The 16,376-nt window shown below is 35.9% G+C and overlaps 1 protein-coding gene across 1 annotated transcript; it reads right to left on the bottom strand.

Annotated features, from left to right (window-relative positions):
• Positions 1-367: 367 nt before the first annotated feature.
• LOC113082005 (uncharacterized) lies at positions 368-9,967 on the bottom strand. Its single transcript, XM_026253904.1, has 3 exons — positions 9,964-9,967; positions 8,183-8,509; positions 368-1,127 (listed from the first exon to the last, which is right to left on the bottom strand). The coding sequence occupies exons 1-3, from the start codon at positions 9,965-9,967 to the stop codon at positions 766-768; spliced, it is 693 nt and encodes a 230-aa protein (XP_026109689.1). The 3' UTR covers positions 368-765.
• Positions 9,968-16,376: the final 6,409 nt, after the last annotated feature.

Here is a 16,376-nt window from a genome sequence, read left to right as displayed (position 1 = left end):
AAAGACTTTTTGGAGTTTTGAAGGATGCAGTACTACTCTATAGGTACTCAAGATTAACAGGATATTGAGTGAAAACGAGCATTTCACCCCCCTTTAAAGGCTACACATGACATTTCTCACTAGCGAGGGGACAGCGCTGTTTAGAGACACTGCAGCATAAGAGTGTTTAGAGACGCACAGAGGTACGTTAGCCTAATTAACACAAGCTCTCTCTCAATCTCTCTCTCTCTCTGTGTGTGTCTCTGTCGCTGACACGGAGACGCGTTTCTTTGAATACGCACACATTTTTTAACGTATAGGCGTTTCGTCCACACGGATCCGGCATTTTCGGAAGGTGAAACCGCTATTTTTTTAAACCGGGTCCCAGAGTGGATAAATCTAAAAACGCCGTCTTTGCTTTTTGTGTGGACGGGGCCATCTATATATTTTCTGAAATTATGATCATCACCCCACGTGTCGACCATAGTCAGACACCGCTACGTCACGTAAGAGCAACAACAACAATGGTTTGTATACAGCGTGCAAGGTTTATGTGCATGCTCCAAGTCTTCTTCTTAATTTTTAGTGTATCTCTGTGGCAAAATTACAGCGCCACATACTGATCTGCCATTTATGCTACGCCGTTTTCAGTCGGTTTCACTGGTTTTGTGTGGACGCAGATATTTCTCGGTTACCTCAGTTATTAATCTTTCCTTTTTTTTTTTTCAAAACATGAAAACAATTACTGTGTTGATTTAAACATTTCAAACTGGAGTGTAAAACTGTTCAAGGTAAAGTTGACTGAATGACTAAATGATACTCACCAGTGACAGTAACACTGAAGCTCTTTACACTGGTGACGCGGATTGAGCTGTAGCTGGTGATCTGTAGTTGATAAAGTCCAGAGTCTGTGGTTCTGGTGTCTGTGATGGTCAGAGATCCAGTCTGATTGTCCAGCTTCAGTCTGTCTCCGAATCTCCCATCAGCATCTTCAAACTGAATATCTGTAAAGATTTTACTCTGATCTCCAGTGATTACATGCCACATTAAATTGTCTGGTTTGTTTATTACATGAGTGTCTAAAGTAACAGATTCTCCCTCCTTCACTGACTTTGTCTTCATTTCATCTCGTTCAGCAGCAGAAACACCTGAAACACAAACCAACAGCTGCTGGAGGATCTCTTTGCTGAAAACAACAAACAAACTACACAACATGAAAGAACTGTGGATGTGAGTTAAAACAGTTAAAACTAAGAACTAGACGATTATTTTTTTTAAAGGGGTCATATGATGCAGCTGAAAAGAACATTATTTTGTGTATTTGGTGTAAAGAAATGTGTTTGTGGTTTGAGGTTCAAAAAAACATTCTGAATCACTCAATTTTTACAAAACTCATCGCTCTGAAAAGCGAGGTGTGCTCTGATTGGCCAGTTATCCAGTGCGTTGTGATTGGCCGAATACCTCAAGGGTGTGACAGAAATGTTACTCCCCTCACCATACTGTGATGCCCTGTCTGGCCAGTGCAACGAGACAAAAACATGAAATGCCATTATAAACGAATTATTTGTTGCATGCAGTGGGGTCATAACAACATGTAATGATCCCAGGCTGGACTTCACTTTGTCCACGGTGAAAGCCAATCCAGCGATTCACTGTGCGAAGCTGATGTACTTCCTCAGTGACCAGCACGGATCAGTCCCAGACATGACGAAGCGGATATCATCCTCAAACAAAGTAGTTTCGCTTTCACAACCAAACACACAGCATCTATACAACATGGCTGCTGTGGCAACATCAATACTACAACAAGAATAAAAGTTACACCTTCTTTCTTTGCATGACCATCTGGGCGGTGTTATGCAAATCTTCCTACATAGTGACATATAGATGTGGGGGCATGTTTGAACGAGCCATTTCGGGGGGGTGCTTGAATGTTAACTTTTATAAAGAATATTTCTTTGGATTTGAGACTTCAGTCTCTGCAACTTCACAGATCTTCTTCATGCATCAAGAGCTTGTTACACTTGCAAAGGAAAAACTGAAATGGCATCATATGACCTCTTTAATCATACTGAACTAAATTTGAAGTTATATTAAATTTCACTTCACTGACATTCAGATGTGAGGAAAAACACATCTGAATGTCACTGCAAAAATATCACAAAGAGACTTTAATGATGTGATTTAAGGCTTAAAACATAATGACTCACCAGTGACAGTAACACTGACAGTCCTCTGGATGCTGAATCTGCTGCTGATGATGTATAGTGTATAATCTCCAGAATCTGTGTTTGTGATGTTTGTGATGATCAGAGATCCAGTCTGATGATCCAGCTTCAGTCTGTCTCTGAATCTCTCAGCATCTTCATCACACTGAACATCTGTACAGATAAAACTGAGATCTCCACTGATTTCAGCGATGATAATGTAATTAAAACGCCATCTAATCTCTTCTTGTTGGTTTGTTTCAACATCAGTGTGTAAAGTGACTGAATATCCCTCCTTCACTGATACTTTTCCTGAATCAACAGAACAACCTGAAGAAGAAATCAACAGTTCATTACAAGTCAAACAGAAAACTACAGGGAACCCTGTCCTGAAGTGGTTAAGAATGAATACGATCAAATCTGTCTCAAAAACATTTCAGAGATCATTTACACTTGGTCTTTTCACAATCTAACAGCTATCTGATCAGAGAAAACACATGAAGTGTGATAATTGTGCTCTTTTTCACCATGTTAAGATACAGTGTCAATTTTTTTTCTACAAATATGGTTATTTTTAATCTTACTCTTTGAATCTCTTGCATAAATAACTTATTGCTAAATAAATTAATAATTAATAAATTTATAAATTTTCTTTACATTTCTATTAATTCAGCAGAAACTAAAAGTGACTCACATCACATTCAGTGTACACTGATCAGTTTATGCACAAATGTCTTGACTTGAAAGTAGAGGAAAGTAAATGGCTGCAAATGGAACTGGACACATATGAGACTAAAGACAGAATTATTTTTAGAGTATCATCATGAAATTATACTCACAAGTTACAGAAACATCAAAGATCTTTACAAGGCTGCCACTGATCATTAGTTTATATTCTCCAGCATCTTCAGTTGTGATGTTCATGATGGACAGAGATTTAATATGATCCAGAAACAGTCTGTCTTTGAATCTCTCTTTACACCGGTCATTAGTACAGATCTTACGGAGATTGCCAGTGATTTCAGCGATGAGGATGTCATTAAAATACCATCTAATCTCTTCCTCTTCGTTTGTATTAACACCAGTGTGTAGACTGAGTGTATCTCTTGTCCTCACTGACATCACACCTGCACAAACACCAGACACAACTGAAGTGAACAGTTCATTATGAGCCAAACAATCAGGAAAGGGCCGTTTAAAAAAAAAAAAAAAAAAACTTCTCCAGATCATAAAGATTGTGAGGAGTCAAATATTTCTGGATTCATGATGTAACACATGCAAACAAACAGCAGAAGAATAAAATATCTTATACATCTTAAAGGAGTAGTTTGCCCCAAAATGAACATTTCCTGATTATTTACTCATGCCTTCCAAGATGAATATGACTTTAATTAATTAACAGAAATTAAGGTTCTTGAGGAAAACATTCCAGGATTTTCTCCATCTAATGTAAATGATCAGGCAATGGTATCAAAGTCCCTTCTATTATATTGGGATGTTTTCCTCAAAAACCTTACTTTCTCTTTGGTGGAAGAAAGAAATTCATATTCATATTGGATGTTTTAGGGATGAGTAAATAATCACTACTCCTACTCCTTTAAATGAATACCACACAAGCCATATATTTTACGTAGATGATTAATATCTATAATAATACTTCAAGAAAGTGTGCTATTAACCACACCATATGTGACCCTGGAGCACAAAAGCAGTCATATATATACCATGGGTATATTTATAGCAATAGAAGAAAATACCCTGTATGGGACAAAATTATTGATTTTTCTTTTATGCAAAAAAACTAAAACAAAAAACATTAGAATATTAGCCTACGTAAAGACCATGTTCCATGAAAATATTTTGTCAATTTCTTACCGTAAAAATATAGATAACATTTTTTAATTAGTAATATGCATTGCTAATAACTTCATTTGGACAACTTAAATTTTTTTGCACCTTCAGATTCCAGATTTTCAAATAGCTGTATCTCGGCCAAATATTGCAGCGGCTTAGTACTGTATTCACGGGTTTTGCTGTAATAATGCAGGGAACCACTCATTATAAATTTCCTAACTTTGATATTTCCAGAAATATACCTGTAGGGCCCATTTTTTTCATCTGAAATGTGCTGCGATTTATTTCCAAAGCAAAAGCGGAGGGGGAACCAACTCCAGGGTAAGGCTAAAAGCAACCAAATGTATTAACAGGGTGGCCACCACTAACGAAAGCGTGGCCACCCCACTCAAAACCGCAGTTTTTGTCCATTTTTTTCTTGACAAGAAATGCATTTATTTAGATGCGGAACCAAAATATCTCTTTAGGCGATGACCACATCAAAAGAGGAGAATTTTCAGACGTGCACTTAAGCTTCACCTCAGCATCAGGCGCGAGTCAAACGAGCGCAGAAAAGCTACAGCAGCCAAATGAGCTTCAGTAGAACAATTGTGGACTGTGGTCTGATGCAGGCAAGTGCACAGGTAGGGCTCAACCTGTGCAGAACACATGCCCTTTTTTTGGTGTTTTTTTTTGTTTTTGTTTTTATGATGCTATTGGTCACCCTTTACGTCTGTCTGTCTTTTTTTTACAAATATTTAGCAAATGAAAGCTCTTAAAACGAGCTTGTGTAAATCTTATTCGATCCTCAAGCTGTCACCAAGCTGAACTCCGCCCCCTCAATATTCATTGAATCAACTGAAGTTCCACAGCAGCCGCACAGTAACAGCTGAGCTGAACAAAGTTTTGCGAAGGGTAAATAAATGTCTTGTTGTTTGAATAAGTACTACTAAACACTATGTCTATAAAGGCTCATATTTTATTTATTTGATGTCTGACTGACTCACTGACTGAGAGATGTGGGACGTCGCCTGAGAGAGAGGGCTAGCATTTGCCATCTAGTCATAGCCAATATATAGCCAACACTTAAATAGCCTGTGCATACAGTAGCATTTCATCTTTGGTAAAATGCATTTGGCCAAAATCGCATTTTATTAAAGGAAAAACTGAGCGCTCCGTCTATATAGCTACAAAAACTAGTTTTTAACCTGTAACGTTAGATGAAAATGTAATGTGATGCCGGCAGCGGCAGGCGCCGTCGCCGTTTTAATGACGGACAAAAAAGAAATTCACACATTCGCTGGTCAAAAACGATATATTGATAAGTAATACAACAACATATAATTTGTTTTTACCATCGGGAAATCATAACCGGTGCGCCCCCGCGCTGTTTCGTACTGTAACTTACACAAAGTGACGAGTGATCCTCGTCACCTACATAACATATATTTCTAAGAAATTTCTTCTTTGATTTATGATTGCTGATACACTTAATTTATTAACATTTAGGCTAATCATGTTATGGTATACTCTCCGCTCGTCCTCACATGTATAAAATGTAATAAAACATGGTTTTACTACAGTAATGTAGTAGTAACTAAATTTTTTTTTAAAGAAGATCACTGTGAAATCTTTATATTTCATCATGCAGAATGTAATTCGTGATTCAGTCCAAGGCTTCATTTATTTGATCCAAAATACAGCAAAAACAGTAATATTGTGTAATATTTGTACAATTTTAAATAACTGTTTTCTATTTGAACATATTTTAAAATGTAATTTGTTTTTGTGATCAAAGCTGAATTTTCAGCATCATTACTCCAGTTCAGTACTCTTCAGTGTCACGTGATCCTTCAGAAATGCTTTTCACTGCAACTGTACTTTTCACACGGGTTTTTTTTTTTTTTTTTTTTTTTTTTTTATTGCTGGCTCATTTTATGGAAAGTGTAGTGAATAAGAGACCTTCAAGAGACCAACATCCCTGGTCCACCACAGTATCAAAATTTTGCCAGGTAGGCAGATACATGTTGGATATGTTATAGTAACGGTATGGCTATAGTTTCTTATAATCTGGAATTGAGTTGGACATAATTACTTAAATTATATTTCAAAAAAGTTTGTCAAAAATACTTGACTCATTGCTCACCTTCCCGTCTTCTCAATGTCATTCATAATCATGTTAACCAAATAATACAAACTAGCTTATAAAATCAAACAGAATAGCTAAAAAAAGAGAATAAATATAATTTTTTCTTTGCAAAGTTCAATAAAAAAGATTTTGGTTTTTGTTTAGTTTTATAAGCTAATTTGTATTATTTGGTTAACATGCTTATGTATGAGTCAAGTATTTCTTTTCTCTATAAATGCAATTTAAAAAAAGAGGGAGTACACAAGAGCTGTTGTAATTCGGTTTAAAGAAGCCCTTAAAACCTTGTTTATTTATATTATCTAAATATCTAATATTATTATTATGGTTGTTATTAATCGTGAATAAATCTAAAGCTTTTGAGACTATTATTTTGTGTTAATTGAATTTGTCATGAAGATGTGACCATTTCTTCATTTTATGCAGGCTTACTAAATAATCTTGATATAAAAAAAGGGAGGGGGGTGCCCTTTTTCAGTTTCAGCACATGCCCCTCAAAAGGTCTGTGCACGGCCCTGGTCTGATGAGATATTGTAAGACTATGCAGGGCTGGGAAGGTTACTTTTAAAATGTATTTCACTACACTACTAATAACGGTCACGCAGTTTGCACAAAAAAGTGTTGTCAGCACTGCCCTGACGATTTTATCAGTTAGCCGTGTAGAAACTTAAAGGCTACACATGACATTTCTCACTAGCGAGGGGACAGCGCTGTTTAGAGACACTGCAGCATAAGAGTGTTTAGAGACGCACAGAGGTACGTTAGCCTAATTAACACAAGCTCTCTCTCAATCTCTCTCTCTCTCTGTGTGTGTCTCTGTCGCTGACACAGAGACGCGTTTCTTTGAATACGCACACATTTTTTAACGTATAGGCGTTTCGTCCACACGGATCCGGTGTTTTCGGAAGATGAAACCGCTATTTTTTTAAACCGGGTCCCAGAGTGGATAAATCTAAAAACGCCGTCTTTGCTTTTTGTGTGGACGGGGCCATCTATATATTTTCTGAAATTATGATCATCACCCCACGTGTCGACCATAGTCAGACACCGCTACGTCACGTAAGAGCAACAACAACAATGGTTTGTATACAGCGTGCAAGGTTTATGTGCATGCTCCAAGTCTTCTTCTTAATTTTTAGTGTATCTCTGTGGCAAAATTACAGCGCCACATACTGATCTGCCATGTATGCTACGCCGTTTTCAGTCGGTTTCACTGGTTTTGTGTGGACGCAGATATTTCTCGGTTACTTCAGTTATTCTTTCCTTTTTTTTTTTTCAAAACATGAAAACAATTACTGTGTTGATTTAAACATTTCAAACTGGAGTGTAAAACTGTTCAAGGGAAAGTTCATTGAATGACTAAATGATACTCACCAATGACAGTAACACTGAAGCTCTTTACACTGGTGACGCGGATTGAGCTGTAGCTGGTGCTCTGTAGTTGATAAAGTCCAGAGTCTGTGGTTCTGGTGTCTGTGATGGTCAGAGATCCAGTCTGATTGTCCAGCTTCAGTCTGTCTTTGAATCTCTCTTCTGAATATTCACACTGAACATCTGTACAGATTTTACACTGATCTCCAGTGATTACAATTTCATTAAAATGCCACATTAAATTGTCTGGTTTGTTTATTACATGAGTGTCTAAAGTAACCGATTCTCCCTCCTTCACTGACTTTCTCTTCATTTGATCTCGTTCAGCAGCAGAAACACCTGAAACACAAACCAACAGCTGCTGGAGGATCTCTTTGCTGAAAAAAACAAACAAACTACACAACATGAAAGAACTGTGGATGTGAGTTAAAACAGTTAAAACTAGCCGATGGGAATTTATATATTGAACTCAACTTGTAGTTAAATAAAATTTCACTTCAATGTGTTTTTGAAGGAATTATCTATTCTGTAAACTATATCTATATGAATTCATATGAAAGAGGAAAAACACATCTGAACATCACTGCAAAAATATCACAAAAACACTTTAATGATGTGATTTAAGACTTAAAACATGATGACTCACCAGTGACAGTAACACTGACAGTCCTCTGGATGCTGAATCTGCTGCTGATGATCTGTAGTTTATATTCTCCAGTGTCTGTGGTTCTGGTGTTTGTGATGGTCAGAGATCCAGTCTGATGATCCAGCTTCAGTCTGTCTCTGAATCTCTCATTACCTTCATTACACTGAACATCTGTACAGATAAAACTGAGATCTCCACTGATTACAGCGATACGGACGTCATTTAAATACCATCTAATCTCTTCTTGTTGGTTTGTTTCAACATCAGTGTGTAAAGTGACTGAATATCCCTCCTTCACTGATACTTTGCCTGAATATACAGAATAACCTGAAGAAGAAATCAACTGTTCATTACAAGTCAAACAAAAAACCATGTTCCATGAAAATATTTTGTCAATTTCCTACTGTAAAAATGTTTCTAAGAAAAGTAGATCAGTAATGTGTTGTTTTTTTTTTTTTTTTTTGCACCTTCAGATTCCAGATTTTCAAATAGTTGTATCTCAGCAATAATAAACCATACATCAATGGAAATCTTATTTATTCAGCTTTCAGATATATTATTTATATTATTATTATTTTTATTGACTCTCAGGGCCAGAGTCACATATAAGAATTCCATTGGAATTCAGTGGTAGGAAAAATCTCCTTATATAATAATTTTACAATGACTGCTGTATTTATTTATAAACAAAATAAAGGGGTGGATTTAGTCACAGTAGTGTCTTTTTATTCACAACACTCAAATGGAATAGAAAACTCAGAATTTAAGATATAACTTTGGAACAGAACAAACAAACATTGATGAGATCACACAACAAGCTGAGCTGCTGTCTCTGACTGAGGAGCACATTCAAACCGTTTAATGCACAGCTAGCTGTGGACTATATACTGAAATTCATCAGGCTTAAATTGTGAGAGACTGTCACCACAGATTCCTGACTTTAACACTGTTGAAAGTCTTTGGGATGTGCTGTCGACTACACTGACTGTCCAAAAAAAAAAAAAAAAAAAAAAATCGCCCACCATTTCATCAAACTTCCATTAGCTTTGATAACATGGTAGACAGACTTGTTTAAATAAATACATAAGTAAATAAATAAATAAAAAATCGTATTGAAGGTAGAAAAAAGATCTGACAGTTTTTTTTAAATCTTAAAAAAAAAAATACTGTCTTAATAAACTCTACAGACCTGGTACCGGGTCCAAAAATAGCATGCAAATGTTCCCCTTTAATTTGCACAGCCTTCCTTATATGGTTTGAGGCCATATATGGGTTCATTTGAAAGCTTAGAGTGTTTTCTTTACAAAGAATACCATTAATTGGGGTTTTATGATACATAAAGTAGTCAAATTAAGCTAAGAAATATATTCCCCCCCCCTATAAATTTCCGTCTAACGATTGCGAATAATTTTTCATAAGAATGTGTATTTAAAATATTTTTCACAAAACAGTCAAGTCATATATCACAAGAAAGCTCTCATTCTCAGGAATCTGATGATGTAGATCATTTTATTGTGTGACAATCACAGATCGAATTATCTTCAACAGAATCGCGATGTAACATTTCTCACCTCATTGCAAATTATTATTTATCCATCTTAGTCAGCCGCAAACAGCCACACATACCTATATACTCGATATAATCTTTTAGATTAGAATCTCTTCTTTCAAACAAGACCATTTTTACGTTTCTGCGTGCTTCCATTGCTGAGATATAAAGCGTTCTGTACAAGTGCGCCAAAGAGGAGTGACCAGATCTGCCCGCTGACCAGATCTCTAACTCATATTGATGCGCTTACAGCCTTTCTTCTGCTATAGACATCTAATCTCTTTTGTGAAGCGCTATTAGTCCTAATAGCTGTCACTCAAAGCCGTCCCATCCAGTCACAGGTGTGAAAATCCGCAAAAGCGGGGGCTGGAGTGGACACTGACTGCCCCATCCCCATCCGCCGGGGTGACGTCACTGAAGCGCTGGCCGAAGGGAAATTGTGTTTTTGACTGCTTCTAAACAAAGACCACGCGAGGGGGAAACTACACGCGGAAGAATCTCCGGATTAACAATGAATAATATTCATAATACAAGTTATGGATGACCACCGTCGCCGTGGAGAGGTCAGGACGCGCATCTGGTAAGCGTATACGCATGATACTTGCTTTTATACATTTGATTCTTTATTTTGAAGCCTCGAAGCTCCGCTAAGCATAAGCTAATCTGTTTATTTTCATTATTGTACAGTATTTGACCGCATCTCAGTGAAGGTACAGTAAACAGTACAGTACTGGGTGGATGAACATAAATTTGTTTGTTGACGCTCCGAAGTTCACGTTCAAGCTTCGGGGACGCGGATTTATCGCTGGTTTTGAATAATAACACTATAAAACGCTATAAAATATCAAATATCATACATGCTTGAGACAGGCGAGGTCTCCCAATCTTTACACGATGCAGAATAGACATAAATGAAATGATATGAAGCTGGAGATTGTGGATTCTATTTCAGACTGTGACAGACCAGATATTTAGATATGTTGCTATTGTGGAATTTGAATTATTTTCTTTCAAAGACTGTTCAGAAAACACACACACAAAAAAAGCACATTGTATTGAGATGGTTCATCATATGTGAAACAACATAAATAATACTATTTGTCACAAACAGCAGCTTTTTATGTAACTTCTGAGTGTTTTCTGTAAAATAATATACAGATATCACATTATTCCATACTGCAAGTGTGCAAAAGATGACTTCATACTTATTTAGACTAAAATTTTATACAAAAATGGTATTATTCCTTCCTTCAGTTGGAATAGAATAACTTTTGCATAGATTAAGATAGAAAGAAATTTCTTTTTTCCTCTATTAGCTGACATGTGCTAGAAAAACATGAAATTGGTCTGAAGTTGCTAGGCCCTTCATTGCCTGAGCTATACTATTTCAAACTTCAGTTTACACAAATAAAATAAAAAAGCGCCTTGTTTTTTTCCCTATTTATTATAACACAGACAGCATATATTGTCATTTTTATCAATTTCAACAGTGTTTTATGTAATTTCAAAGGGTTTCCTTTAAAATGATACCAAACTTTGTCATCTCACACATTTGCATGTGAATAGGGAAGCATTCAAAATTAGGAAGGAAAATGAAAAACGGAAATCCCCAAAATAGCATTTGTGCTTAAGAGGTTTTAAGGGGGTGTATACTTTTTTATCCACTGTATACTATGGAATTATATTTGCTTCAAAAAAAAAAAAGAAATGAACGTAACTATAAAACTGAACGTAACGAAAATATAAAAAATATGCAATTACAAAAGAAGAAAAACACAAAGAAAAAAAAAATGAACTCAGTATCACAAATTTAACAGGCTCTTCAAATATGCTTCATTCTTTGTTAATGTTTTTCAAAGATTCGTTTTCACTAATCGTGGATTCTGAATGCATGGCCACAGATTTCGCTTACGCTTCGCAGTTTTTCGTTTGGTGTTTTGACACAAACCTCTCGTGGGGGCGGGCTTAACAGTGATCTTCTCTGATTGGATAGTGAGCTTTTGATGGACAGGTGCTCTCTGACCTGGAAGTACAGACACCACTCAGTGGCGCGCATATTGGAAAGCTCTCGCGGTGATTTGTATGCAATACGTTTTTTTTTATTAATTTATTTTTTTAAATGCTTTATTGTCCACAAGTAGCCTGTACAGTGCCATATCTCACTATATAACAACACATTTCACATGCCTCAACAAAAAAGGAACAGTAAAAAAAATGAAATTAAAAAAAGAAGAGGGTACATAAGCATCTTTTTTACAGAAAAATGTGTGTTATACATACATTTCCATGGATATTACTAATCAATTTTAATACAGAAAAATATACTTTGCAGGTCAGCACCATTATTTATTATTATTATTGTTTTATTATTATGTAAAAATGTTAAAGGAGGAGCATATATTAATCGTTTTAATTGCTTTACTATTTTTATTTTTATTTTTGATATCACATCTACATACATTTTAATCTCTTTTTCAAGCACCATAAAAATATGTTTGCCTTTTGTAAACTTGCAATTTTGAATGTGAAATTTACATAAAAATAAAATGTATAATAAAACCAACATCCCTTAAAGAGTGATCCTTGATATAATTACCCAAAATCACATGTTTATAAGATAATGAAAATGTTTTTAAGATATTATCAGCAATAAAAGCCTCCAAAAATGCTGGGTATATTGACAGGACCAAAACAAATGAGAAATTGTTTCAGTGGAATATTCACAAAAAAGAGCATTTTAAATCAATATCAATTTAAAATTTTTGTAGGAATTCTTTTGTTGGATAAACTCTATGAATTAATTTATATGAGATTTCCTTAACTTTATTTGTAAGGAGGAATTTTTGAGGTAATGACCAAACTTGAGTCCAACTTACATTATTAAAGATATTGTTCCAGTAGAAAACAACATAAGGTGTAGAAGTATTCTCTTTTAAAAACAAGGATCTAATTTTATAGTTGTTAGGCTTTAAACCTGAGCCGACGAAGGTATGTTCAGGTCTAGGGGGACAGACAGAAAGTGTCTGTACACATATGTACACCTGCAGGAATGGCCCTACTAAGCACCTTGAATTATTTTCATGTAATAGGTATTTTGTATCTTGAGATAAAGTCTGTAATTGTAAATAAAGTCCCATCATTATTAAATAACTGACTCACTAATAACAACCCATTACTAAACCAATTGTGAAAAAAATAAAGACTTATTTCTATACAAAATATTGGCATTATTCCAGATAAGAAAACTTTCAGGGGATCTGTATGCAATATGTCGTGCTTTGTATTACTAAATATGTAAATAATATTTGGCCTTCGATCGTCTCAGTCTGTAAAGATGAGCTCTTGTCCTTCAAGGCAGCTTGAAGTAAGCTTGTGTTACTGAATGACAATAATAACCCGCAACAAACTGCTGCACACTGTAAAATGAATAAAACTTGTATCGATGTTATTGGTTTCTTTTGTTTTTGGTTAAGATGGCGGATCGAACACTTCCGGTGGCTTCACTGCCTGCTGGCAATTTAGAACCAGGGGGGCAGGGTTTCATATTTTATTGAAGCAGGCCTGGGCGCCGCCATTGGCCAGCGGACCCCCACCTGCTGTTAACATTCCATTGACTCCCATTCATTTTGGCGTCACTTTGACAGCGAATAACTTTACATCTGAGGCGTTTAAAGACTCCATTTGTCCATTCATTATTTCTAAAGAAACACAAAAATGTATAAAAGGCCCCATTACCTTGTATCTTACGTTATGGCCCCGTAAAAGCAGTTTTTGTAAAAATAGGCTAACGATTGCGTCATAACCTGCGACTCTCTGTCGCACAGTAGAGAAATTACCGTATGGACAGGAGGAGAAGCTCGCAGGCAATCTTTTACTGTCTATGAGGCTATCGGGGGGACGTGGAGGCATGACGTCAAGGGAGAAGCCCATAGAAAGTCCATAAAAGCAACGGGACAAAATTATTCAACAACGTCTGCAAGATTTGGTGGGTGATTCAGATTTCTCTTGGCACAGCGATTAGAAGACTTACAATTGTCAGACAGGTTGCTCACGTAACATTTACGTCATCAAGCTGAGTTTGAGTCTGCGCAGTACGCTCGACCCCCAGGAAGTGCGTGCTTCTAATTGACCTCACTTGTCTCCGTTGAATCCAACAAGGTCGCTGTGTCCATTTCTTTTACTGTCTATGTTTAGAACGCGATGAGCGATCCAGTCATATATAGATCAGTGGTCAAAACACCAAACGAAAAACTGCGAAGCGTAAGCGAAATCTGTGACAATGCATTCAGAATTCACGATTAGCGAAAACGAATCTTTGAAAACCTTAACAAAGAATGAAGCATATTTGAAGAGCCTGTTAAATTTGTGATACTGAGTGTTTTTCTTCTTTTGTAATGGCATATTTTCGATAGTTTCTGAAAAAGTTACGTTCGGTTTTATAAAGTTACGTTCATTTTTTTTAAGCAAATATAATTCCATAGTATATGAGATCATATATGGAAATAATTACTAAGTATCATAAATTAATTTTACTCACTAGCAGCAGAAACACTGAAGGTCCTCATGATTGTGAATCTCCTGCTCCTGATCTGTAGTTTATAAAGTCCAGAGTCTGTGGTTCTGGTGTTTGTGATGGTGAGAGATCCAGTCTGATGATCCAGGTTCAGTCTGTCTCCGAATCTCTCAACTGTACAGAATTCACTCTGATCTCCGGTGATTACAGCGATACGAATGCCATTAAAATACCATGTTATCGAATGATGTGGGTTTTTCATTACATGAGTTTCTAAAGTAACAGATTCCCCCTCCTTCACTGACTTTCTCTTCATTTTATCTCGTTCAGCAGCAGAAACACCTGAAACACAAACCAACAGCTGCTGAAGGATATTTTTAGCACTGTAAAGCTGCTTTGGCACTATATAAATAAAGGTGATGACTTTTACTGCAGGAAAAAAAAAACAAAAACAAGTTAAACAACAATAACTGCATAGAAAAGTGACTTTCATGTTACTTTTTGGACTGAAAGTCATGAAAGGATGTTAGTTCATGTTAGTTATGAACACATTTAACACCAAATTCTCTCGGCACTTTGGTTGATGAACTAAATGTCAGTGAGGATGAAACGATAGACAGTTAAAACAGATGTCCAGAAAAGCTCATCAGAGATAGTGAGAGAAACAGTCATCTCCATTGGCTGAATGGCAGCACTTTAATTAATCTAAGCTGTTAAATCTAACAACTCACAGAATTATACAACAATATGTTTAATAGACACAAATGTTACAGTTCTGCTATAGACTTCACTCATAACTATTAAAACTTTTAGTCACAGACTCAAGTGTCTTATTTTGTTGGAATCAGATCGATCATCACCTTTTAAGGTATTTTGGGTTTTAATTAACTAAATTTAACAAGCAGCAAAAATCATTTTGTATATAAAAATAATAGAGTTCAAAGAAATAAGATACTGTAGACTCGGATCAGTCTTGATGATGACAAAACCATTTATAGAAATAAAGTTTGGATTTTGATAAATCATTCAATAAGTGTGTAGTTCAGTAAATGTGTTTTTGAAGGAATTCTCTCTCTATGTGAATTAAGATACAGGTAAATAGAAAAACATCTCTGAATGTCACAGCCAAAAATATCACTAAACACTTTAATGATGTTAAAAATACAAGGATCGCTTTCAAACATATTGACTCACCATGAACAGCAACGATGAAGATCTTGGTATTGCTGCTGACGTTGCTGCTGCGGATGCTGAAAATGTGGTCCCAGTTGATCAGTAAATCATAAAGTCCAGAGTCTGTGTTTGTGATGTTTGTGATGGTCAGAGATCCAGTCTGATCCAGCTTCAGTCTGTCTCTGAATCTCTCTTTACACTCATCATCTCTACAGATAAAACTTTGAACTCCTAAGAAATGATGATATTCTAAGAATCCAGCTATTGTTTGATTAAAATACCATCTAATCTGTTTTCTTGGTTTAATTCGAATACTAATCATTTGTTTTTGGTTCAGTTGTTCACCAGTGTGTAGAGTGACTGAATCTCCCTCCATCACTGACACTCCGTCTTTATCAAAACTGAAAAAACCTGAAGAAGAAATCAACAGTTAATTGTAAGTCAGAAAATATTATATAAAGGGAAAATGCTGTGAAAATATTTTTCTACATATTGTTGGTGACAGCAGAAGATCATCACTGATTCTCACATTCACTCATCAGACAAACATACACGAGTCTCACATTTGATTATGAACATCTTAATGAACATCATACAACACATGAACATTAATATTAGCCATAATAATACTTTAGGACAATGTGTTAAATGATCTGGAGAGTGGAAGTAGACAGGGCTGCTGTCTTATGCTCTGTCCAGATACACACACTTGCAGTCCTGGCCTGCTCTAAGTCTATCTGATCATGCATCATGTTCTGGAAATAAATCCTGAGACTTTTGCTGAGATCTCACGAAAACCTTTCCAAATGCAAGTTAATTACTAATAATAATTAGATATTACATGTAATGTTGTAGTAAAACAAAATTGCACGTTTAGGTGCAAATATTAGTTTATTTAACTGATTTTTATCATTTAATTAGAAGCACCACTAATTAAATTGTTTCATCTGTTATAGGGA

This window comes from Carassius auratus, unplaced genomic scaffold, assembly GCF_003368295.1.
Source record: "Carassius auratus strain Wakin unplaced genomic scaffold, ASM336829v1 scaf_tig00035523, whole genome shotgun sequence".
NCBI lineage: Eukaryota > Metazoa > Chordata > Actinopteri > Cypriniformes > Cyprinidae > Carassius > Carassius auratus.
The sequence above is the reverse complement of the archived record's forward strand: the minus strand, read 5'-3'. Positions and strand labels throughout refer to the sequence as shown.